The sequence below is a fragment of the Nyctereutes procyonoides genome, unplaced genomic scaffold (genome assembly GCF_905146905.1).
Source record: "Nyctereutes procyonoides isolate TBG_1078 unplaced genomic scaffold, NYPRO_anot_genome, whole genome shotgun sequence".
NCBI lineage: Eukaryota > Metazoa > Chordata > Mammalia > Carnivora > Canidae > Nyctereutes > Nyctereutes procyonoides.
The window spans coordinates 17,663,942-17,690,888 of record NW_026575137.1 but is presented as its reverse complement, the minus strand read 5'-3'; the positions used below and the strand labels follow the sequence as shown (position 1 = coordinate 17,690,888).

Below are 26,947 nucleotides of genomic sequence, written 5' to 3'. Positions count from 1 at the left end.
GCAGCTTGAGGCTCCTTCTCCTCAGTCCTTTCTTCCTGCTCTCCTGTCACAGGTGCCAAGTCTATAGTCCAGACAGAAGGCTCTCCTTGTATACTCCTGCTCCCACCTCTTTACACTTTCAGACAGTTTCCTGCCAATAAATCTCTTGCACATCTAATCCCATCTAGGTATTTGCTTTTTGAAGGACTCAAACTGATACCAAAGCTGACAGCAGTATAGGTGCAAAAGATAACTTGCTTCATCTTGCAAATCAAGTAAGTAAGGCTTATAATAGATCATATGGCTTAAAAGGAAGATGGCTGATCTCTTCTCAGCCTTAAGAAAAATATGGTGAAATACCCAAGATATCCAAGAAAGTGTAAACAATACAATGATCAGATGGCTTAACAAATGAACATCAGTTAAGAGTTGAAGTTTCTTGTGTATCCTACTCTGGCTGTATCTTCCTCCCACTCCAGATTTTGATCTTTATCATCCCTGTTCATTTCTTTACATTTTTACTACAATTATATGCATCTTACAATATATTTTTGTGTTTTTATTAATTATTATTATTTTTAAAGATTTTATTTATTCATGAGAGACAGAGAGACAGAGAGAGAGGCAGAGACACACAGGCAGAGGGAGAAGGAGGCCCCATGCAGGAAGCCTGACGTGGGACTTGATGCTGGGTCTCCAGGATAACACCCTGGGCTGAAGGTGGTGCTAAAGTGCTAAGCCACCAGGGCTGCCCTATTTTTGTGTTTTTAAAAACTAATTCAGTTGTTTTTTTTTTAAAGCAGGCTCCAAACACAGCATGGAGCTCAACATGGGATTTGAACCTGTGACCCTGAGATCAAGACATGAGCTGCAAGCAAGAGTTGGGTGCTGAACCAGTTGAGCCACCCAGGTCCCCCTAAAAATCTCTTTACTTAAAATTTCCTAAAATGTGGGTCATATATACTCATAATAGAGTTTACTAAACTACAATTTATTATTTTTTTTTAAATTTTTTTTTTAATTTTTTTTTTAATTTATTTATGATAGTCACAGAGAGAGAGAGAGAGAGGCAGAGACACAGGCAGAGGGAGAAGCAGGCTCCATGCACCGGGAGCCCGACGTGGGATTCGATCCCGGGTCTCCAGGATCGCGCCCTGGGCCAAAGGCAGGCGCTAAACCACTGCGCCACCCAGGGATCCCCTAAACTACAATTTAAAAAAAAAAACCAACATAAATCACACAAGAACTATTTATGATTTAGTGTGATTGAAGAAAAATTATTTAGCAGAAATGGATCAAAGTTACAATGCAGAGAAAAGGATGTTTTATTATCTTAAACCATAAATTATAATTCTTATAAAAGTTATATAAATGCAGACTGATCATCTTTAAACTCTCAAAAAGCTAAATAAAAATAAAGCACAGAAAATTGAATTGAGAAAGTTCTGACATAATTCTTCCACATGTTATGTATCATCAGGAAGAATCACTGCAATAGTTACCCAAAGTAGTATTAAAGGTAACAAAAGAGAGGTTTGGTCTTAAACATAAATTAAAATGTATAGTATATCTACAATAACAGGTCAAAGAGGAAGTATATCTGCAATTTCTATCGGTAATAAATAGTTTGCAAATACTGTATTCTTGAGTGAAATAAGAAAGCAGATTAGGGTTAAAATGTTGGACAGTCTTAACAACCAGGCCACCTTTCAGGACTATTTCTCATGGTACATAGTGCTCTACCTGTAACTAAACCGTGTGTTATTATTCTAGAACCAGTACTTTATTTGCAGAGTCCACATATCAATAGGTAACAAATGATTAGACATCAGGATTGGTAGGGATACCAAGTATTATTTCACAACTGCCACTATGTGTTTCTTCTTCTCTGGGACAATCGACACAGACCCGGGCTTGCTGTGTTTGAGACGATTCACCTCCCTAGAAATAAACAAAATATACAAAATATGAGCAAGTTTATGAGAAATCACCTTAACTAAAGAAAACTTTCTCAGAAAAATCAAAGTCTTTTCTTTCACTACAAGATACCTTATTGAAAAAAAAAGCTTCACAAGGAGATTGGGTAAAAAGTAGCTAGAAATTAACTTTTGTTATTTAATTGCTCCTTCTCTCATCAACCTAACAGTGTCCTTTTCCAAAGAGGAGAACACTCTACCGGGAAAATGGTGGTGGGAGCTCTGCTTTAATGCCTTTTTTTTTTTTAAATTAGAGACAGATAGAGAGAGGCAGAGACACAGGCAGAGGGAGAAGCAAGCTCCACGCACGGAGCCCGACGTGGTACTGGATCAGGCCCTGGGCTGAAGGTGGCGCTAAACCGCTGAGCCACCGGGGCTGCCCGGGAGCTCTGCTTTAGATCTGAACTTCTATGATGAAGCATATTAGAAACATTTTTATTCAAGAAATGGATGCTATGAATTCTTCGCATTCTTTAACTTGGAAAATATACCTCTTAATTCCAGCTTAATTACAAATCATCTTTTAAAACATTATTTTCAACAGTTTTTAAATTTTGAGATTGTATTTAAAGGACAACCACTAAAAATGAATTCCATCAAAATAAGAAAAAAACACCAGGAATGTTTTCTTATTTTGATGGAATTCATTTTTACTGGTTGTCCTTTAAATACAATCTCAAAAAAACAGGCAATGGAAATTCTCAGATAGTCACTGCTTCCCTTTCAGGAAGTATTCAAAAACATCTCTACTGTATAATGGCGCATAAACTATTCCCTTAAAAGGCAGGTTTTTGTTTATTTCCGGTGAGCTGAGAGAGGAAGTTAGAAAAAGGTACTGAGAGAGAATCAAATGTCCCAAATCATACTTTCGTCGGCGAGCTTCCTTCATGATGCGCTGTTCCTGGATCTGGCTGTAGATGGATTTTGGTAGGTGCCGGTGACGAGCAATGCGTTTTATGTGAGGATGATGTTGAAATTTCTCCTTCAACTTCTGGTTATAATCTTTGGCTGCTTTTTCTCGTGATGTAAGCTGGAAAAATGCATTTTTTTTATTTCAATGAATGGTTTGTTGTTTTTCTTCATGTAACAAAGATAGGAAGCACCCTTTCCCCCCAAAACTAAACCTCTAGGACATTAACCAAAATTGCCAATTCTGTGAGTCCTATCTCTGCAAACACTGAACTTCCTTTTAGACTGTATGCCTCCGATGTAGACAGATGCCACCAAGTTAAAATATCAGTGCTGAGGGAGTAGGGCTATGTGTACCACTGAATCGGACCTTCTTCTGGGCATAAATAACACAGAAAAAACCTAAATTAATCCCTCAACATTTTTCTGTAAAAATCACTACTGAACCAGAAAACAAAAAGCTTCAATTCTGTAATGACAAGGTTTTGCTTAACAAATTTAAGTGAAGGATGACATGATTTAGAGGAACTTACAATGATGACTTGAAACCTAGGCATAACATAATAATACTTACCAATCATTAAAACTAAAATAAAATTGTCTTTAATTACTGTTGATCATGTCCTGATTTTTCCTACTAGGGCTAAGTAGAAAATAACTCACACTTAACCTTTCCTTTTTAGACTCAGTATTTGTTGCTGATATAAACACTCATGTTTGATATGAAACACATCACGTTTGATGATTTAGGAAAACATCAAAAACGAAACAAAAACCAACCATAAACCTCAACCCAGAGGTATCCAGCCAATGGTAACATTTATTATATCTTCACTGAATCTTCTTTAGAGTCTGAAGCTCTCCGTATTATTTTTGAAGTTGGTGTTTTGCTGTTTTTGATATTAAAAGACCTCACAGGCACTTGTAGCCTTTGATGTGCCTGATTACTATTCCTTTAATAGAAGAAACAGGTATTCTCAGTTCTAGCCTTCCAGTCTCTACACCTTCTCTCCTTATCTCAAGGAAAACACAAAGAATCAAGAAGTTTTGAATATTATCAAACATATAAATTAACAAAGGCCTCTGAAGGTGTCTGTGACATGAAAAAAGTAAATCTTAATACAACCCTGTGTTTTGTTGCTAATTTACTTCTTTATCACAGCTATGCGTTTGATCAAAATACTTAAAATACTTCAAATAAATTCTTTACAATACAATGATACCTACTAAATTAGAAACTAGTTTAATGACAATGAAAGAAAATGGGTTCTCTTACCACACCCAATTTTTCAGAAGCATTAGCTTTCCAAAGACGAATGTTCATTTCATCAGATCCACACATAATATATTTGCTGTCAGAAGTCCATTTCACACAGATAACATGTTGCATTCTCTTTGTGTGATAGACCTCCCTACAGAAGAGGAATTAAAATTAGGATCTTGATGCAGATTTTATTTTTATTTATTAATTTTTAAAAAAGATTTTATTTATTTATTCATGAGAGACACACACAGAGAGAAACAGAGGGAGAAGCAGGCTCCATGCAAGGAGCCTGATGCAGGACTCAATCCTGGGACTCCAGGATCACGCCCTGGGCCAGAGGCAGGCGCTAAACCGCTGAGCCACCCAGGGATCCCCTTGATGCAGATTTTAACCATTGCCTATCAAGTATCAGGATAGCATTTCTGAGTCTGAAGAGAGTAGAAAGGGGAAATTAAAATTAATTTAACATATTTTACTGAACCAAACTAACAAGGTTCTATGCTAAGTCCTGGGGAGTTAAAAAAACATTCCTTGTTCTCAGAGAAATTACAATCCAGTAAGAAAAATAAATACAAAGTAAAACTAGATGCCCAGGAAAGTTCACAAAATTACTGAAGGCATATAGAATATGTTGAAGCTAGAGTAATTTTTTTAACAGTAAGAGATAGACTGTCTCCTCCCTCCAAATCAATTCAGGTCAACAATCACATTTTTCTTTTCATTTTACTGGAAAATAAAATAAAGGTAATGGCATTCAAAGAGCACAATTTGATATGTTGATCCTAAAGTCTGATTTTTGTTTTGGTCAAACTGTTTAAAAAGCTTACTTAATTAAAGTGAGAGTTGATGATTTACATGTGTGAACAGAAAGGGAGGGTTATAGAAGTGTCTGATGAGTTAAGAATCATTTAATAAATGGAGATGTAAAATATTATACCTATTTGCAAAGGCTGTGAAACATGCTAAGTGAATTCACAGAAGACACTATATTGGGAAGTGTTAAGAGCATTAAAAAACAAGTAAAAGACAAGGTCAGGAAAAATAAGGACTTTTGGAGAAATGAATTTTCCACATCTGGGTTAGACGATTCAAAATGTAGACTAGAGAGAAAGGAAACAAGCTCAGCACACTCTGCACATGAAAAGAAAATCCATATATAATGACCAGACCAAAAAGAACTCAGATTTTTTAAAAGATATGAGAGATACACTCACAAAACTAGCCTTTTACACTCTCTGATATGTTTTAAGTTCTTGAATGAACATGTAGAGAAACCCTAAAATAATTTATTTCTAAAAGGGGAAGGATGGGGTTAGAACAAACACTCTATTAAAATAAAAACTTGGGGACGCCTGGGTGGTTCAGTGGTTGAGCATCTGCCTTCAGCTCAGGTTGTGATCCCAGGGTCCTGGGATCGAGTCCCACATCAGGCTCCCCATTGGGAGCCTGTTTCTCCCTCTGCCTGTGTCTCTGCCTCTCTCTCTTTTTCTCTCTGTGTCTCTCATGAATAAATAAATAAAATCTATTTTAAAAAAAGTTTTAAAAAAATAACCTGTTCACGTATGAAACCAGTCAAATTCAATGGTTAGTTCCTTAAGAAAAAAAAACCAGATCCTCCTTAATGGTAAACTATGCAGGGTTCTTAACTTCTAGAGGTTTGTGCATGCTAAAGGTTTACAAAGCTCACTAAAAGTTACACTATTAGAAGATAAATACAGGGCAGCCCTGGTGGCTCAGTGGTTTAGTGCCTGCCTTCAGCCCAGGCCGTGATCCTGGAGACCCAGGATCAAGTCCCATGTCAGGCTCCCTGCATCTGCCTTCTCCCTCTGCCTGTGTCTCTGCCTCTCTCTCTCTCTCTCTCTCTCTGTCATGAATGAATAAATAAAATCTTTAAAAAAAAAAAGAAGATAAACACATTTTAAAAACTTAAACTCTTTACTGTACAAATTATTCCATGTGAATGCAAGTAATTTATCTGTTTAGTAAATACTGAATGAAATCCCAACAGAAGTCTAATTTCAAATACTGACTTACCTGTAATTTTTAATTATCTATTAAAAATTTACTTTAAAACTAAATTTTACCATTTTAAAATATTTCAAAGAATATTTAAAAAAATAAAGATTATTCAAAGCACTGGCTGTGCTATTTGATCTTTGCAATGAACTAGAGCAGACCACAGAACAAACTAGAACTACCTTTTAAGCAGATGAAGGCAAAGATCAAAGGAAGTACCACTTATATCTAAACCTAACAAGTGACAATATATCACTACTGTGATTACAAAATCTCTAAATGACAACAGGAGACCAGTCCCTGGAAATGGGGCATAAGAACTCCTTACTTCATACAACTTTGGAATTACTTGAGCTTTTGAAGATAGACCTATACTTGGATACCCATTATTGCTTTGTAATAATTCAGCTTGAACTCAGCTGCAGGGCCCTTGAGATCATAGGTGCCCAAACTTAATTCTCTTAACTCTTTCTTTGTTCTTTTCCCATTCTTTGTGTCTGCTTATGCATCATGTTAGAAAAGTACTTGGAAATTCTGATGCAAAGAAAATAATGGAGGGCCACATTCCCCTGATTCTTAGTATCTTCCAGGGATGTTAGAAGAAATGTAAACTATCAGCCCTGCTGTGAGCCTGACTGAATAATCCCAACAAACCATGACAGTTTGGAGAATATCAAGTAAGTTGTAAAAGAGGCCAACAAGCCATATGCAAACCAATACCAGGAGTTCTACATGGAGGATGGAGTGAAGATCAAAGTCCTCAGAATACTCCAGAATACTCCAGTCAGTATGCTGTTGATTCAAGCACTTTTTAAATCAGAAATACAACAATGATGACAATAATATGCTGATAACCAATGATACAAGAAGGGTTAGGATTCAGGATGACTCCCTCAAATTACAGGGCAGAAAGATGCAACTACCGCAAGTAAAAACACCAAAGAGTTACACAAGCAGGTTGGCTATGACAGAAAAGGTATGGATGAGTTGCTTGACTCTCAGAGGCACTGTTTGAAAGATCTTTTGTTCCTGAAACAGGGCTGGGATGAGGGTGAAGAAACTGAGGTGAAAACACAGGGCTGGCACCTGCAGGACCCTGACAAGAATGAGTAACTCCTTGAATTCTGCACCCAAGGTACCTCACTTAGATGCACCCTAGTTCTGACCCTGTTAGAAAAGAACAATGGTGAGTGAGAAGGACACGATATGCCTTTGAAAAATGAACATCACTCTTTCAAAAGACACAAAAAACTTCACCACTGTAGAAGCTAGGCTAGTTATCAATAAAAGTAGTGACCAAAATTCTCATCATTGCACTAAAATGGTGAGATTTCTCTAGCCTGTTGTAGTTATAATACCAAAGTGAATGTTCTCTAGACTTTTTTTTTTTTTTAAGTAAAGGAAGGATCCCAGAACAACTTTGCTACCACCAGTCTTTATGAATCTGGGTACACACTGCTTTACCAGCTCCGCATTGCTGTCCTCTAGCACAGATCATCACTTCCCACACTCATTACACATATTGTGTTCTTTCCTCTCCCAGATTCCATTCACTTTCTTTCCTTTCCCTTCCTACCTCCAATCATTCTGTTATCTTTCAAGAAGACCATCTTCTCCCCACTGAGCTTTAATTCCAATAAGCAAGAGTAGGACACTCAATCAAGTATATGCATTTATGTATATGCATGCATATATTGTGTATATATATTAATATGGTACTTTAGATTGAATATTTAGATTATTCTTTAAAAATTTTAATGTCAAAAAAATAAAATTTCAATGTCATTACTATCATCGTATTAAAATAGAGGTAATCATATCTTCAAGTGTGAGCAACACCACTATGATACTTTAATTATCATTTAAGTAATCTCTATATCCAACATGGACCTAAACAACTCATGACCCTGATATCAAGGGTTACATACTCTACCGAGTGAGTCAGCTGGATACCCTAATTATCATTATTTTTTATGGGGAAATTTTTTCCAACTTACTTGGTTTTGCTTTGAATGTGCTTCCAGGAACACATATAAAGCATTACTAATGAACAAAAAGAATGTGCATCGAAGTGCTCTGTAAACAAACCATAGTCCACTATATAAGCAGCTATTATGTTACACAGGAGTTAGGTTTTAAAGTCAATGCATAAAAGCTACCCTTAAAACCTTAAAATGCCAGTTTTTCTATAAACTAACTCAGTGCAGCAATATATAATACAGTATAGATATATAAATATATACTACGTTCAATAACATGTAATATGTCATAAGGGGCCAAGCTGTATAAAATAACATGCAACCTAACATTTTAATTACACTCGATGTGTTTATAGAACAAGAACAAGAAACAAATGGAGTATAGGACAGCTGAGTAGGTCTCCCACCTAAGGTCATTCCAGGGCATATACCTACAAAGTGGAATGAAGGAAGAATGGTCTTGACAATTTAAACTTTTTTCTTTTTCTTTTTGCTTTAGTGTGTATAAGCTGAATTTGAATAAGAAAAAAACAAAGGTATTTTTTTTAAGATTTTTTTTTTAAATTTATTTATTCATAGAGACACAGAGAGAGAGAGAGAGAGTCAGAGACACAGGCAGAGGGAGAAGCAGGCACCAAGCAGAGAGCCTGACGTGGGACTTGATCCCGGGTCTCTAGGATCACACCCTAGGCTGCAGGCAGTGCTAAACCACTGCGCCAGCGGGGCTGCCCAACAAAGGTATTGTTATTAATTGCTCTTAACTATGAGGGAAAACTTCTCTAAGCTCTTAAGAAATTTTAAAAAATTTAAAGTTTATTATATTTTAAAGCAATTAAAATACTATATATTATCATGATGAAAATATGTCCTTATACATTTGCTCAAACCCACAGGATGTTCACATAAGAGTGAATTATGGATTTAAGGTGATTAAGAGGGATCCCTGGGTGGCGCAGCGGTTTGGCGCCTGCCTTTGGCCCAGGGCGCGATTCTGGAGACCCCGGATCGAATCCCACGTCGGGCTCCCGGTGCATGGAGCCTGCTTCTCCCTCTGCCTATGTCTCTGCCTCTTTCTCTCTCTCTCTCTCTCTCTGTGTGACTATCATAAAATAAATAAAAATTAAAAAAAAAAAAAGGTGATTAAGATGTGTCAATGTAGCTGCCTTCAGCTCAGGTCATGATCCCAGGGTCCCGGGACCAGGCCTCACAGGGAGCCTGCTTCTCCCTCTCCCTCTGTTGTACACCCCCTGCTTGTGCTCTCTTGTGCTCTAATAAATAAATAAAATCTTACCAGAAAACAAAAATCTCTGTACTTATCTCTCAATTTCATTGTAAACCTGTAAGTGCTCAAAAAAATTTCTTAAAAAAAGTGTACTATAAAACACTTAAAAACAATTCTGAAACAAAGGCTTTTGCCTTAAGGCAAACACTAAGATTTCATATCAAGAAATTATATAAAGTTAATATCCTACTCAGTGAAAGAAACTGTTTTGCCCATGGATGACACAGTGGAAGTTGGTATCTTAAGTAACAATACCTGGATGTGAGTTGCACCACATATACATAACCAAATTACCCTTCCAAAAAAGGTCAATGACACTCAAGACAAGAAAACAACAAACAAGAACAAATGGTTTATTGGTAGTCACATACCTGCTTCTACTTTTGTCCACAGGAAAGATACGAATAGATTTATCAAAACTAGCTGACACAAACTCTTTCCCAGTGGGAGAATAATCCACATCAAGCACCGCAGATACATGATCCATATGTACCATTACGGGAGTGTCCAGTGCACGCATATCAAAAGTATATAAGCTGTAAAAGAATTTTTAATTATTCCAGACAAATTTCTATAAAGAAGCATGTGTAGTACACTAAGAGACACTGGGAAAATGTAAATCTTTAAATAAATAATGCATAACTAAATATATAGCTTTTTCACATAGCAGCTAAGGGACAGGGAAAATATTACCAGTTTTTGTTGTTCCTTAAGATTATACTTATATACTCCCATCCTCATAAACATAAATCTCATTGTAGAAAATGTGAAACTTTCAAAGAAGTACAGAGCCCAAAACTTATCTTTAATTCCACCATCCAGAGAACATCAGTGCAGTGTAATTACTTATCTTTTCACTATGTTGATACATACATACTTTTAACAAAATTGGTAATACTGTATTAAAGCTTTGTATTCTGACATTTCAGGTTGTATAAATGAGTTGAAATAGCTTATAAATTATTTTAAAATTTATTTAAATACATTTATTTATAATTAACAAAAAATTTCCAAATTTCAATATTAAATAATTCTTAAATTCCAGTATTTGAATTTTGAAATTCAATCTTTTTTTTTTTTTTCTTTAAAAATTTAATTTATCTATTCGTGAGAGACAGAGAGAGAGAGACATAGGCAGAGGAAGAAACAGGCTCCTCACGGGGAGCCCGATGCAGACTTGATCCTGGAACCCCAGGATCACGCCCTGAGCCAAAGACAGACGCTCAACTGCTGAGCCACCCAGGCGTCCCTGAAATTCAATCTTTAACTGAACAGGACAGATTCAATAAAATTTGAACAAATTCCTATAATTAAATTACTAAGTCCAAAAGCATGAGCACTTTTAAGGATTTTTTTAAAGATTTTATTTATTTATTCATGAGAGACACAGAGAGAGGCAGAGACAGAGGAAGAAACAGGCTCTCACAGGGAGCCCAATGTGGGACTTGATCCTGGAACCTCAGGATCACGCCCTGAGCCAAAGACAGATGCTTAACTGCTGAGCTACCGAGGCGTCTCAGTACTTTTAAAAAGGTTTTTAAATTGACAAGTCATTTCCAACAAAGTTCCACTCCTGTCAGTGATATATAAGAGTGACTACGACTTTTTATACTAAGGGGTGACTGGGTGGCTCAGTTGGTTAAGCGTATGCCTTCAGCTCCAGTCATGGTCCCAGGGTCCTAGGATCGAGCCCTGCACTGGGCTCCTTGCTCAATGGGAAACCTGCTTCTCTCTCTGCCTGCTGCTCCTCCACTGCTTGTGCTGTCAAATAAATAAAATCTTTAAAAAAAAAAGACAAAGGGTGTACTAAAATCAGAAAACTATGTTATACCACATACAAATGATATTGTATATATATTCTATATACAGTGCATGTATATGTTGTAGTTTATATATATATATATATGCACATATATAACAAAACAATTATACAAATAAAATAAAACTACTTATAAAAATAGGCAGCAAACAGGATTTGGTCCATGTGTTGTAGTTTACTGTCCCTGGTCTATATCACTTTGAGAATATTTTTCTAAGAAGCTCTTCTCCAATTTGGGAAATATATTTATTTTAGCAAAAAAAGTGACAATTTTCCACCTTATATTTGAAGGACTACTACTGAGGAAAACATATTAGTAAGATTTATACAACTGAGACACTTCACATAGAAATAAATATGTTTTAAAAAGAAGAAAACTTACTTGTAATCTTCATTTGCTGCAGTAAAAATGAAAGCTTCCATAGGGTTCCAACATATTGTATTTGTTCTCATATCTAAGATGACCTGAGAAAGGAAGAATACACTAACCCATTACCATGAAATCAATTCCCTCTCAAATGGATAAGTCTCCCACTTCATTTCCTTTCCTTTTTTAACATTGATTTAAGCAAATATTTAGTAAACACTTATTGTGTGCATGGTACTCAGCTAGGTGCAACAAGAAAAGAAATCAATCAGTAATTGTTTCCAGAGTACACAGGCTAAGTAAGTAGTAAATACTGAAAAATATAAAAATGCTTAATAAATGGTTCCTCAACCTGAATAACTTATAGTTTAGTCTGAAAAAATGAAATCTATGTAGGAAAAGGAAAAATATAAAGAAACCGTAAATGATTAAGTATCAAATAGGGGGCAAAACTAATAGTGATCTTAGGGTTAGAGGGGAGAAGAAAGGTTTTAAAAAGACAAGAATAATCTGAGCTGACCTGTGAGGGGCCAGTACGTTACAGTGTTTTTCAGCAAGAATGCTTCTGGCATTGTAAGCAGGATAATCTTCTGCTATAACTGCCCACTGTAGATGGTTAGCCTTTCAGGCACATGTCCACTAAAGGAGAATCTCTAAAATCCCCTCCCCTATGTTTCTAAAACTACACTTCCCATTGGGAACTAGTAAGTATAGGAGAGAAAAGATAGAAGGAACAATGATAGTCTCATATATAGAATAAAGAAAAAACAGAAAATAGCATTTCTGCCTCCATTAGGATGACCTGCCTGTGACAAACGCTATTTAAATGCTGTCTTACTGACTGAAACAAATAAATCAACGGAATGCAAATTGGGACCAGATGTGGCGGGCCTTCAAAGCCAGGCCATAGTTCTTTTCTTCAACTAAAAATAATGGAACATCATTAAAAACAGAAGATGGAAGGGCAGAGGGGGAGGAAACTACTAATTAAACTAGATTCCATCTTAGCATTCTGCTAAATGGTAAAATACCATGTTTTATTCTTACCAGTGTGCCAGAAAGTAATTATTAATATTTTACAGCAGAAACACAGATTAAGTTACCTGCTTAAGATCTAACACCCAAGTTCATACAAGATCTGCTCACTAGACCATATGAATGAGTGAAGTGATTAAAGTCTACTTTGGAAAGATTATCATTTTTATGTAGTTCAAACTTCAATGAATATACTTTACTTCTAATATTTCTGAATTTATTACATGTAGTAAAAATGGTTTAGGAACAATCAAAACATTAAAACACATGTGGGCTATCACAATGGACTCATAGCACATGAATGGTGTCCAGGCCCTTCTGCACTCAGAGTTCAAGCACTTGAAATCAACTTTATACCCTTCCACTTATCATGGCACTCCTCTTTACTGACAACATGCGTGTCCCTCTTGAGAGTCAGCTTAAGGTTGTGTCAGCTTCAGTCTAAGTCCTGGAATGACTGCCTGAAAACTGCTGGGAAATCTGTCCCCTTGAACAAGGTAGTGCTTATCTAAACAAAATGTCAGCTAGTATCCATCAGTGTGTAATTAAACAAATAAAGCTGGTTATGTGAATTCATTATAAAACATTCTGGAACAGAATACTGTATGTGTCATGATAACCATGGGGTGTGAAGTAATGGGATGCAATACTTAAGAATTCTGAACTCAGTAAGTACCAATTTAATGCCTAAAATTTACTAGCATTATGGAAGATACAAAGTTAACTAGGATACAGTACCTAGTAAAAATTTAAGGGTCTCGAAAAAGCAAAAGGGAGCTGAAGAATGCCATTATAATTACTTTGGCTTCTAAAAACAAGCCTATGAAAACAATTTTTAATTCTGAAAAAAACATTTGCTCCATATTTTGTCACTCGTTGTACAAAGAAAACAAATTGAAACTCACCTTTTTCAGGGGAGTAGCTTGCCTCATATCATATAGTACTATATTTCTGTCAGAAGCACAACTTCCCAAGAGAAATGTCTAAAAATAACAATCACCAGTTAAAAGCCAGGCTTGGCAACAAACCACGTCCATTCAAAGAACAAATGATTCAATTATCTTTAATGTTTATGTTTAAGATACAAAGTTATAATATTAAAGTCCTTTTTTTAAAAAAAAGATTTATTTTTTATTTTTATTTTTTTATTAATGAGAGACACAGAGAAAGAAGCAGAGACATAGGCAGAGGGAGAAGCAGGCTCCCTGTGGAAGCCTGATGTAGAACTCTATCCCAGGACCCCAGGATATTGACTTGAGCCACAGGTAGAAGCTTAACCACTGAGCCACCCAAGCGTCCCTTAAAGTCTGTTTTTAAGAGAACAATGAATCAGTGATAATCTCAGCAACCCCAGTCAAGTATTTTCATTGCTAAATGCCCACAAGTGTATTTTATTTTTATTTTTAAATTTTTTTTTAATTTTTTTTTTATTATTTATTTATGATAGTCACACAGAGAGAGAGAGAGAGAGAGGCAGAGACACAGGCAGAGGGAGAAGCAGGCTCCATGCACCAGGAGCCCGACGTGGGATTCGATCCCGGGTCTCCAGGATCGCGCCCTGGGCCAAAGGCAGGCGCCAAACCGCTGCGCCACCCAGGGATCCCTAAATTTTTTTTTTGTTTTAAAGATTTTATTTATTTATTCATGAAAGACACAGAGAGAGAAAGGCACAGAGACAGGCTGAGGGAGAAGCAGGCTCCACGCAGGGAGCCTGACACAAGACTCGATCCTGGGACCCCAGAATTACACCCTGGGCCAAAGGCAGGCGCTAAACCCTGGCTGCCCCCCACAAGTGTATTTTACATGACAATGATGGAAGTGTTCAGATAATTGTGTTCTTAAACCTATTCCCTATTTTTCAGTATTACCAATAACACTTCAATAAACATTTTCATAAATTCAACTCTTTTTCTTTTTAATATTTTATTTATTTATTCATGAGAGACACAGGGAGAGAGAGGCAGAGACACAGGCAGAGGGAGAAGCAGGCTCCATGCATGGAGCCCGACATGGGACTTGATCCTGGGTCTTCAGGATCACGCCCTGGGCTGAAGGCGGCGCTAAATCGCTGAGCCACCTGGGCTGCCCAACTCTTCTTTTTCTATGGATAAAATTTCAGTAGTGGATTACTGAGTCAAAAGTATGAACAATTTTATGGCTTTTGATATTTAGGAGTAATGGTTTTCCAAAGAGCTGAATCGATATACACTAGTGGAAATATGTCAATTTTACTGCAACTGGGAAGCATTAAGTTGTGGCATTAAAGACTTCTTATCGATATAGCAATATTTCCTAAACATATAAACTATTGCTTTGTAGTAAACATTTCCTCATGTTCATTAACTCTGTATAAACTAAGCCTATTCTTTGCCCACCTTTTTAATTGCTGCATGTATAAACTAATCTTCAAAGTTACCATGAGATCATCATGTTAGATGGTATAACATCCTGGAACGTAAGTTTTACCCTCTCAGAGACCCAAGTTGATAAAAAGGGTAAAAGATTAAGTCAAAGTAGCAGGGTATAAAATTGTTTGTATGGAACATGGGGTGCAGTAGTTTGATGGGAGTTGGCCCTGTGCCAACTGTGATGGTCAGAGAACATCCTTTCTGCCCCCAACACAAGTATTTAATTTATTTTAAGTCAGTTATAGTGTCCAAGAGGTTGATATTACTAACCCTTGACTTCACATGAGAACAAGCCCTCTACCTACCAGCAGAGCCTGAGTTCCACCATGCCTCCTCACTCATGGTTCCTGACACACACAACTCCTGGCTTCAGCCTATCTCCTGCAAGTGCAGGAAGAAGAGTTCTCTACTACAGAGCTGTATGGCCAGCTAACTCCTACAGTCAGTGTGTACGCAGTTCAAATAAAACATCATAAAGCTAATGCTACATTCATGAGCTCTTCTCAGTCCTTTCCAAAACCTTCTTGTTAAAATCACTTCCTCTGAGACTGTCTCCTAGTTAGTGACTCCTCTCAATCTTTCTTGGTTTTTCATTATGCCACCGCAAGGTCTGACTAGATTCCATTTCTAAAAATAGACTTTATAATCTGAGCAAAGCAAAAAATTCTACCTAGACTGAAAAGCCAATTTTTACACTATAAAATGTGGCGATGCTCAGCATAAAACTTTTGGCTTTATCAAAATTCTATGCTTCAATATTTTATCAGAAAATTAATTATTAATGATTAGAGGAGACAAATATACTCCATTTATTCACAGCAGCATGCCCTTCCCATTAAGTTTAATATAGGATAAGGGACACACACACCATTTACTTTCACCACTCAGTTCATAAGGGTAATAAAAAAAAAAACCCACACAGATGAATAAATATAATTGTTATACAGGCAGGTTTGAAAAACATGGTCACTAGGTCATCACTAATAACTAATTATGATTTTGGAGTTAACCATCAACTCTTCTCACACAGGTGTTCACCAAAATAGAGAAGCAAGATACTGTTTATCCCTCAGAAAAGTAGAAATCAATATCTCTCTGTTCTGTTTAATTTTTTAATAGTAATAACATCCTACTAAATTTGGGTAGCATCTTTAAAAAATATTCACATAATTTATCATGTTTTACCTCATGACAAACCTACAAAAGTACACAGGAAGAGAAAATTACTCTCATTTTAAAAATAAAGATGCAAACACAGAGAACTATGACTTGTATAAGGTCAATGCCAAGGTATACTGGCAGAAAGTACAGTTCCAGTTTAGCTCCACACCAAGTAGGACACAAAATGTTCCTACAAATTGCCTGTGTTTGTAGCCTGCTTCTGCCTACGGTCACCTTGGCCTGGCTCTGCAAAGCTGGCTTGCCCCCTCATGCCATATCTCACTTCTACAACCAAAAGGCGATGGAGGAGAGAGTAAGGAAGATACAGTACAGAGAGATACTCTAGATCAGGGGTCAGCAAACATTTTCTGTGAAGGACCAAAGAGTAAATATTTTAGACTTTGTGAGCCATTCTGCTATCATAGTACAAAGACAGCTACAAACAATATATCAACAAAAGGGCATGGCTGTGATCTAGTAAAAATTTATACAGGCAATGGGCTCACAAACCACAATTTGCCACCTCCTGCTCTAAACTTGTAACCCCTCCCACAGGTGTGCAGGTGGTTATGTGTTGAGGGTAGGAAGAGTGTCCTCGGACCATGTGACTTCTCAGTAGCACTACAAGGCCAAAGTCACATCAAACTATTACACCCCATGTTCCAATACTCCATGCAAACAATTTTATACCTTGCTACTTTGACTTACCTTTTTGTCCCTTTTACCAGCTCAGGTCTCTGAGAGTATAAAACTTACATTTCAGGGTATTCTCTTATACTATCTAACATGATAATCTCTTGATAACTTTGAAGATTATACATGCAGCAATTTCCTTTTCTTCCTTCTGGAAAAAGCATCTCTACTGAGTCTTTTGGACAATGAATTCACCTATTGTTATGTATTCAGAAATAGCTCAGGGAAAGGTCTTAAGTCCAAGGGCTAGCTTAGCCTTTAGGGCAGCCTCCTTTCCTAAATTCAGAATATAGAGTTTAACCTCCAACTCTTCCCTTAGACCTTGAAGGTCTTAGAAATCACCATATTAGACTTCTGAGCAAAGAAAAATATAATTATCGTTATGCAGTATAGTAGCAAACATACATATTATAAATCATTAGAGCCTTTATCACTTACAAATAATTAGAGAAAACAATGCTCAATGCCTCTTCTGACCTTGAAGAGAGTTAAGAAATGAGTATTTTCCAAAAAATACCATGATGTACTCTATGGAACATGAGCATTGAAGGCATGAGTAAAACTGAAGTTTCACAGTACACTATTTGCTTGAATTCTACTCCTATGAGCACATGCACACACCTTCCTCTAATGGTGCATAACACTAGTATCTGGAACTAAACATGGGCAAATACACTGAGATCTGACCAAAGGTGTAACAACTCAGATATAATCTATAAAACTAACCAGATGCCAAAAGCTCATTAACATTTAAATGAAATTCTTTATCATACGCTTAAAAGTTTCCTAAGCAGAGCAGAAATTATTAAATAAACAGTAAACAGAAGTATTTCAAAAAGCAGCATTACCTCAATTGGATTAAATTTAACACTACTTATACTGTCGAATCCCCAGGTCATTGAACATATAGGACTTGTTCTTTGCTCATCCCAAATGTCTACTTGCTGTCCACATGTGGCAAAAACAGCTTCTTTCCAGTGATGATCAATTCCTGTATACACTGTCTTTAAGAGCAAAAATGTTGTTATAAATGGGTCTACCATTAATATTTCAAATTTACGTATGTTAAATATATTTATCCACACTCATTTTTTATTCCTTTTTTAAAAAAACATTTTAATTATCTATTCATGGGAGACACACAGAGAGAGAGAGAGAGAGGCAGAGACACAGGCAGAGGGAGAAGCAGGCTCCATGCAGGGAGCCCGACGTGGGACTCGATCCCAGGTCTCCAGGATGAGGCTCTGGGCTAAAGGTGACGCTAAACCGCTGAGCCACCCGGGCTGCCCTTATTTATTTATTCTTAAAGATTTTACTTATTTATTCATGAAAGACACACAGAGAGAGAAAGGCAGACACAGGCAGAGGGAGAAGCAGGCTCCATGTAGGGAGCCTGACGTGGGACTTGGTCCTGGGTCATGCCCTACGCTGAAGGCAGGCACCAAAACTGCTGAGCCACCCAGGGATCCCACATTGGCTGTATTTAATTAAGTTTGAATACATCACTGAAGTAATCCCTAAATCATCACTGGGTATTGAAGGATCTTGCAACCAATTAATGAAATGCAAAGGTAAGGTCTAAAACACTTACTTCCATATTTAACATATAAGGTACTGATTCCCAGGACAGAAACACAGAAACCAAAAACTGCATTAAAATTAAGGGGGAGAAATAAACCTAGCAATGGTGGATGCTAATACTGTTAAAATCAATAAAATATGATACATTTGGTATTATCCACTTAAAAGATGTGATTGATCTATTCAAGGCCAGATTAAAATCTGTCTTTAACCATGTGGTAAAAAAAGGTTTGCAAAGCAAATTAAAGGGAAATATATAGCCAATAATTTCGGCTTTTAAGAGCATCTGCAGGCTTTCAATTATTTTCTACTCATGAAGGCAAGTCTGACAAATTTTTCCACAGCAAGAATTAATTCCTATTACCTCAGATACAGGGGTAAGATGAAATATTGCAGTAACATTTGGAGTTCCTAGAGAAAAGACATTATTTTTAAAGATTTTATAAAACGTGGGTAGGATGTATGATCTTAAGCTATAACTAAACCATATCATCTGATTTGCAGAATAATGTTCTAAGAAATGTAAATGAGATTTATACAAAAAACATCGTAATACCTCTTCGTTGCCTCAGGGGTCCTTTCAAGTAAGAAATTCTGAGTTTTGTGTAAGATCTATGATAATATATATATATTTGTAAAGATTTTATTTATTTATTCATGTGAAACAGAGAGGGAGAGAGCAAGGCAGAGACAGAGGGCGAAATAGGCTCCCAGGACCCTGGGATCATGACCTAATCAGAAGGCAGATGCTTAACTGACTGAGCCATACAGGTTCTCCATCTATAATATAAATCAGAGAGAAGTTGAAGCGTTATTTTTCTTATAGATTTCCTCCCATGGACTTGCCACAGGAAATGTTTCATTGCATCCTCCAGCTAAACACAGAAACTGAACCCAATACAATGAACACCATAGACCCCTTCAAATTCTTTAACTGCAAAAGACCTTAAATGCATTAAATATTGCTTAAAATAGGTCAATTACTGCAGCCTGAGGTCTCACTTCTTCTTCTTCTTTTTTTTAAATTAAATTCTGGAAGAATTTTAACAAAGTATAGGTCAATTTATTTTGTACCTTTCCTAGTATTGTATGCAATGGTTCCTCCTCTTCTCCATAGCCTGGTCCATCCATTTTCCACTGCTTCACAGTTTTGTCATCACCAACCTCAAAACATTTATTATTAAAATGATAATGAACTGTTATAAACTATAAATCTGCTAACATATACATTAAACTATAAACTTCTCTAGTTTAAAAAATACACAACCCATATCCTCCTAGTACTGTGTTTATTGATGCATTTATGGCCTACCGTGTTATAGTAAATATTTGTGACAAATACACCGAGTACATAAAATTTAAAGTAAGACAGTGTGAGTAGAGAAAAAGGAGAGTGGAAACAAAGTTAGGTTATAAATATGGCAAAAAACTGCATACTCTAGTAAGGATGGCATTTCAAATTAGGGAGAAAAATGGATAATAATAAAATGGTATTATGATACCAAGTTAGTCATTTAAAAAGTTTGAGCCAATTTGATACCTGACATAAATATAAAATTCTGTATAATTTTAAATGTAAAAAATTAAAGGGAAGTCATTTTTATAATCTTGGCATGGGTAAAGTCCTTCTTCACATTGATGTAAGACTCCCAAAACTACTAAGTCAGTGGTTTTCAAATTGTGAAATGCAGACCTCTGAAGGATCCTGAGAATTTTTCAGGGATCCATGAAGTCAAAACTATTTTCATAATGTTGTAAAGACATCATTTGCCTTTTCACTGTGTTGACAGTTGCACAGATGGTGGTGATAAAGCCATGGTGGGGAGGACTGTTGGGACTTGAGCCCAAATCAAGGCAAGGAAACAAACAGTGGTAATTTAGACTTAGGCACGTGGTAGATCCGTTCAAGATATCGCTGAAATAAGGTGCAAAACAGAATGCAGAATATAACTTAATGTGGGGCCAAAAACATAAAATAATCATAATCGGGGTGTGAACAATTGTATATCTACACCAAACCACTAGTTTTAACTGAAAGTAGAAATACAGGATACATTAACTTTCTAGTTTTTTTACATTTATGTTATATATGATCTACATCCATTTTCTAAATAAAAATATTAACAAAGCTATATATTTATCTAATAGAGGAGTGTAAATTCAGCTTTCCTTATAGCAAATTCAAAAATGAAACCCTTCTTGCAAAACAAGTCATAGTGCCCATGATATTAGAACAGGTAAGTAATTAGGAGAAAGGTTTTGGTATCAAGGTCAGACAGGAATTTTTTTTGTTGAGGATATTAACAGAATCCTTAAAAACATCCTTCTAATAGGAAAAAGGTATTTAACAGGGCTATATTTTATTAGCAACCTGAATCTGAGCTACTGGCAACATATCAAAAACTCAATTTTGGAAATCTATCACTGAGAATTAGTAAGATGTAATTTAGGTACCAAGATCTTTGCTAGCCTTGACCCAATGGAATTTTAGTATTTATAGAAGACAGGATAAATTGTCATTGAGAATGCCCACCCCAAAGACTGCTTTTTCTTTCAAGTTTCTTATAGTGTCTGCAAGCTCAAGACTGAATTCCCTTATAATTGACTAAGCTCCCCTACACAGTCTATTGAGTCAAGGCAGATCACCAGTCCAGAGAAAAGTTTAATATTTTGTAGAAATGAGAGACCAAGCAATATGTGCCTGGCCAGAATTGCTTATCTTAAAGGTGAGTAAGCTGAATAAAGATATGCTGGTGCCACAAACTGGGATATAGTAGATATTATGAAAATTAGGTAATAAAGATTTATCTTTTGCAACATTGTATATTGAACATTTTTTGAACCTGAAATTCTGCCAACAAGTAGTTTTCATGTGTCTTATCTGAAGAAAAGTGAATACGAAATATTTTTGTCTTTATTCATTTTAAGCATTAAAAAAAAAAACAGCCAGTAATCCTCTGGCTGGGATAGTAAACTAATTAATATATCCAAAAGAATAACCAGTTGAAAGTGTAGTTATCATCAGTCTGCTCCAAATTCCACCCCAATTCCTTCTTCAACCTACTGGATACAGGATCATGAAGCCTGTATAAACCCCATTAGTGAAAAACACCTGAAATCTCTGCAAAGTAGCCTATTTTGGATTTTGACAGCAGAAGGAAATAAGGAGTTATTTTTTAATGGGCACATAGTTTCAGTTTGGAAAGATGAAAAAGTGGTGATAGTCACAAAATATTGTGAAAGTACTTAATGCCATTGAAACATACACTTAAAAATCTTCCAGAGTAAACCAAACTACCTACCAAACTACCTTTCTAGCCTTGCTTTGCATTAATCCATTTCTCAATGTCTTATAAAATATTAGTTTGATAACATGTTAAGCAACTATTTCTTTAAAAAAATCAAGAAGTATGAAGAAGACTGGAGTATATAAAGAAAACTAGGACTTTTCAAGGCTTTAAGAAGGTATTCAGGGTTGTGAAACTCTAAAAGGCTCTTGGAACAAATAAATGAATTCAGAAAACATTAGTTCAGCCTCATATAGGCTGGAAGGAGTTAATGACTTAATTGCATTATACTTACAGTAAAAAAAGAAGTCCCACAAAATCGAGTACATATTCCTCGTACAAAACCTTCATGTGCTTGTATTGTGCGGATACATTTTCGTTTAGTCAAATTCCAAATTCTAACCTATGATAAAGCATGTCAGGAAATTTTAGTAAAATATAAACATAAAATGTTCAGGCACAGGAGTACTACATTCCAAGAAAAATAAATTCACACTGAAAAAGCTATGAGTCACTCTACCAGACTGCTAAAAACAAAATCCTCTAGTTTAAAATACTGCAGTGCATATGGATAAGTATATCAACAAGCAGAAAATACAATCTGTTAAGTACTCTGTTGATTCTAGTTTAAAGTGTTTTAAAGCTTTCTTTTTTTGCCAGAGTGGAAATAAGTGTTTAATCATTAATAACATCCTTTGGGGGGGGGAATAAAAAAAACCCAACCTCACAAATACCTTTACTACTGTAAACAACATGCTTGAGCCTTCAGCTGCTACGTTTCTAATTTCTGAGGCTCAGATGAGAAACTACTGTAGTTTGTAATTCAAACAGAATTCATTCTTGAGAATTAATAGAAAACAGGACTTAGAAAAATGAAATCAAACAAATTAAAATCCACAGTAACACAAAACTAAAGAATACTTGTAACACAACTATTTTTATTCTAAAATAGCAATGTTTAGAATGACACTTGCCTCTCCATCACATGCCCCAGAAAGGACAGTAGCCAGGCTCTTTGGATGCTTTGCCAAGCAATTGACTCCATCTCGGTGACCATCCAGGGAAGCAAGAAATGGTTTTGCAAATACCCGTTCCAGTTTGGTAGCATTTAAAGCTCTTACGTACTCTCGTGGGACCTCAAAAGGATGTAAGGTAGGATCATAGTTTCTTGGAACTGAAATAAAAATGACTTCTCTTAATAAAATAATTCATTTTTAGTATTTCTTGTTATTTTTCCCCAGCTTAATTATTCAATTGGTTATTCAATAAGCCTTTGTTATATGCCTAGCACTGAAAAATACAAAAGTATTGTTTACTCAGAAACCTGTCCAGGGACGCCTGGGTGGCTCAGCAGTTGAGCATCTGCCTTCGGCTCAGGGCATGATCCTGGGATCCGGGATCAAGTCTCACATCGGGCTCCTTGCCTGCTTCTCCCTCTGTCTCTGCCTCTCTCTCTCTCTGTATATCTCATGAAAAAAAATAAATAAATAAAATAAAATCTTAAAAAAAAAAAAAAAAGAGGGATCCCTGGGTGGCGCAGTGGTTTGGCGCCTGCCTTTGGCCCAGGGCGCGATCCTGGAGACCCGGGATCAAGTCCCACGTCGGGCTCCCAGTGCATGGAGCCTGCTTCTCCCTCTGCCTGTGTCTCTGCCCCTCTCTCTCTCTCTCTCTCTCTCTGTGACTATCATAAATAAATAAAAATTTAAAAAAAAAATTTAATAAAAAAAATAAAAAGAAAAAAAGAAAAAAAGAGGGGATCCCTGGGTGGCGCAGCGGTTTGGCACCTGCCTTTGGCCCAGGGCGCGATCCTGGAGACCCGGGATCGAGTCCCACATCAGGCTCCCAGTGCATGGAGCCTGCTTCTCCCTCTGCCTATGTCTCTGCCTCTCTCTCTCTCTCTGTGTGTGACTATCATAAATAAATAAAAAATTAAAAATTAAAAAAAAAAAAAAAGAAAAAAAGAAAAAAAAGAAAAGAAAGAAACTGTTCCAAAACTTCCAGAAAAATCACGGAATGCATACATCTTGCAAAATTAGATCCTATATATAACCTTCGGCCTCTCCCTTTACATGTCTTACTACGTTCTTTAACTGGGTTGAAAAGCTTTCATAGGCAGGGCTTCCACTACATTCCTCACTTTACTCCTTAGGCCTAGCACAGTGCCTGATACAAAACAAATGTATAACAGATGTTTGCCCAGCTGAACTCTAAGCTCTTTCTGGGGCAGGGAACACTATCAATCCCCAGTGCTAATCACTGTACTGACAGGCATACAGTGTTGTGATTATGATTATAGTTACTATTTATTGAGCATTTCACACATTTGTTTACTTATTTAAAAAACAGCTTACCATGTGCCAGACACTGTTCCAAATACTGAATATTAACTCATTTAATCTCCACAGCACCCTATGGGTTAAATTTTATTACTATTTCTCATTTTATAGATAGGGAAAATGAGGCACAGGAAGGTAACTTGCCTATAAAGTTATGAAGTCACAATTCAAATCAAAGGAGTCTGACTTCAGAATCCATGTTATTCGCTATTATGCTATGCTGCCAAACATGTTGGCTCAGTTAACAGTTGTGCTTAGAAATAATTCTAAGTCCACAGGTCTAAAAAACCCTTAATGCTTAAAAGCAAATGCATTTTCTTACCCACATCTTCACTTGCTGTCTTTTTTCTGTGACTCCCTGTTAATGGTACTATATCCAACATTCAATCAAAATTTATAAGGAAATAACACCTGAACAAGAATCAAATAATCAAAAAAGGTAATAAATGGGGTGCCTGGCTCAGTTGGCTAAACAGCTGACTCTTGATTTCGCCTCAGGTCTTGATCTTGGGGTCCTGGTACTGAATCCCACAATGTGCTCTGGGCTCAGAGGGGAGTCTGCTTGAGATTCTCTCTCAAATAAATAAATCTTAAAAAAAAAAGTAACAAATGTCTTCCTTGATTTATGTTTTACGGAGCTACCATACTTCTGTTTTTGATTTTGCTATTAAAACTTCCATCAGGGGCGCCTGGGTGACTTAGTCAGCTAAACATCTGCCTTTAGTGCAGGTCATGATCTAAGGGTCCTGGGATTGAGCCCTGTGGTGGGCTTCCTGCTCCACTGAGAGTCTGCTTCTCCCTCTCCCTCCGCCCCTCCCCCACTCATGTGCCACCCTGCACATACGGGCATTCCCTCTCTCAAAATCTTTTTAAAAAGATCATCAGAAATTGTTATTATTATTTTTAAAGATTTTATTTATGAATTAATGAGAGACACAGAGAGAGAGAGAGAGGCACAGACACAGGCAGAGGGAGAAGCAGGCTCCATGCAGGGAGCCCAATGTGGGACTCGATCCCGGGACCTCAGGATCACGCCCTGAGCCGAAGGCAGATGCTCAACAGCTGAGCCACCCAGGCCTTCCAGAAATTATAAAGAAATAGGAAGATATAGAAAATAAGATACTCCTTAATATCAGATGGCTAATAATTTCTTAACATGGAAGAGTGTACATCAGCCAGTCACTCATTCACTCCTTTGTTCAGATGTTTATAAAGCAACCACTTTATGTGCCAGGTGGGGTCTAGATACAGTGGATATAGAAATATGATTCTTCCCTTCTATGCAAGCTTAGTCTGATGGAAAAGATTGATAACCAAAATAATCATCATGAGACAACATGATACTCTAATGTTAGTACAAAAATGTGATCAGGGGATCCCTGGGTGGCTCACGGTTTAGCACCTGCCTTCGGCCCAGGGTGTGATCCTGGAGACCCGGGATCGAGTCCCACATCGGGCTCCCTGCATGGAGCCTGCTTCTCCCTCTGCCTGTGTCTCTGCCACTCTGTGTCTCTCATGAATAAATAAATAAAATCTTTAAAAAAAATGTGATCAAAGCACAGAAGAAGAGTGCTTTAAATGGGCTAAGGGATAGCTACAGGGGTTAAGTATGGAAAGATTATTGTTCAGAGGAAGGAGCTAAACTGAATAAGGGTGTGTGCCACAGAACATCTGAAACAGAGATGTCTAAAATGCACTCAGATCTCCAAGGGGAAAGGTAAGCTACTTGCAAGGAGTAGTGACTAGTGAAACTAGAGAGGAAGATGGGACCAGAGGTTCAAGGAGTAGGATGATGTCAAGTCCAAATGAGATAACCTAATTTGCATTTTAGAAACATTGCTATCTTGTTACTTAACCTGTAAACATCTTGTGAACAGAGACCACATATTTACCTCTCAGCGTTACTCACACAAACATGGATAACCTCTACTGCTCAAGCAAAATACAGAAATATCCACGGAGCCTCGTCTTGTATCCCCCTTACTCAAACTCCGAAGACATGGCCTTTATTTTATGCTTTATCTTTCTTTATTCCCGCTTTAAGGCCTCTGTTATTCTCTTCAGACATGATTAGTCCCTTGTCATTTTGACATTATGAGCTATAAAAGCTCATAGCAGTCAGGATGTTAATGGGGGGAACAGACCAGTAAATAAGACCAATAAATAAGAGTCATTAATTTCATTTTAGCCATTTCCCCATCAGACTTCCTTCCCCACGAGAGTTTAGAAAACTGATGACCTTAAGTTTCAACTTTTTCTCTTCCCACAGTTTGAAGTACGTAATTTTGAGAAGTCAAGTGGCCAAACGTTAGCGAGGTTTAAAGATGCCTAAATGTCAAATCCCTGAATTCACGCGCTTGGCTTCCAAGTTCCGCTTCTCAACAGCTGGAACCTAAGCAAAGTCGGAGAGCAGTGGCTGAAAGGGGGGAGGCAGAAGTATTCCAAGTATAACCCGCTTTCCCACTTACCGCTAGAAAAAAGCTCTTCAAAAAGGGCCTTGAAGAGAAGTCATCTGCTACCCAGTCCCGCAACGTCCTTACCTGCACAAAGTCTGCCTTGGTTAAAGGAACAGGGAAAGAACGAGACCGGGGCACCAGCGTTCCCTCAGCCTTGCTCCGTGGAAGCCGGGGCCAGACCCTGGGCTGGCGGACTCCCTAATAACTTGTCTCACCTCGTTGTAAGTCCAGCTTGGTTTCGCGGACATAGTTGTCCGGGTTCCGGCTCAGCATCTTCACCTTCATTTTGGCTGCTGGGCGTCCCCGACTCCCCAAACTTTACCTCCGAGATCGGGCGCCCCCCGCCACCGCAAGCACACGCCGCTTCCGCCTCTTCTAGACGACTTCCTGTCATGTGAC

General features: G+C 37.2%; 1 protein-coding gene across 1 annotated transcript; it reads right to left on the bottom strand.

Annotated features, from left to right (window-relative positions):
- Positions 1-1,288: 1,288 nt before the first annotated feature.
- Positions 1,289-26,921, bottom strand: DCAF13 (DDB1 and CUL4 associated factor 13). Its single transcript, XM_055303383.1, has 11 exons — positions 26,764-26,921; positions 22,731-22,930; positions 22,052-22,159; positions 19,544-19,633; positions 17,737-17,892; positions 13,532-13,609; positions 11,607-11,689; positions 9,777-9,941; positions 4,141-4,276; positions 2,822-2,985; positions 1,289-1,920 (listed from the first exon to the last, which is right to left on the bottom strand). Exons 1-11 carry the CDS (start codon positions 26,831-26,833, stop codon positions 1,833-1,835), a joined length of 1,338 nt encoding a protein of 445 aa, XP_055159358.1. The 5' UTR covers positions 26,834-26,921; the 3' UTR covers positions 1,289-1,832.
- Positions 26,922-26,947: the final 26 nt, after the last annotated feature.

Excerpts from the sequence above, each read along its gene's own strand:
- DCAF13 (XM_055303383.1), bottom strand. The coding sequence starts at position 26,833 with ATGAAGGTGAAGATGCTGAGCCGGAACCCGGACAACTATGTCCGCGAA. Across the intron at positions 13,610-17,736 it reads TTAAATTTAATCCAATTGAG|ACATTTCTCTTGGGAAGTTG; the intron begins GTAATGCTGCTT and ends TGTTATTTTTAG. Across the intron at positions 2,986-4,140 it reads CTTCTGAAAAATTGGGTGTG|CTTACATCACGAGAAAAAGC; the intron begins GTAAGAGAACCC and ends GCATTTTTCCAG.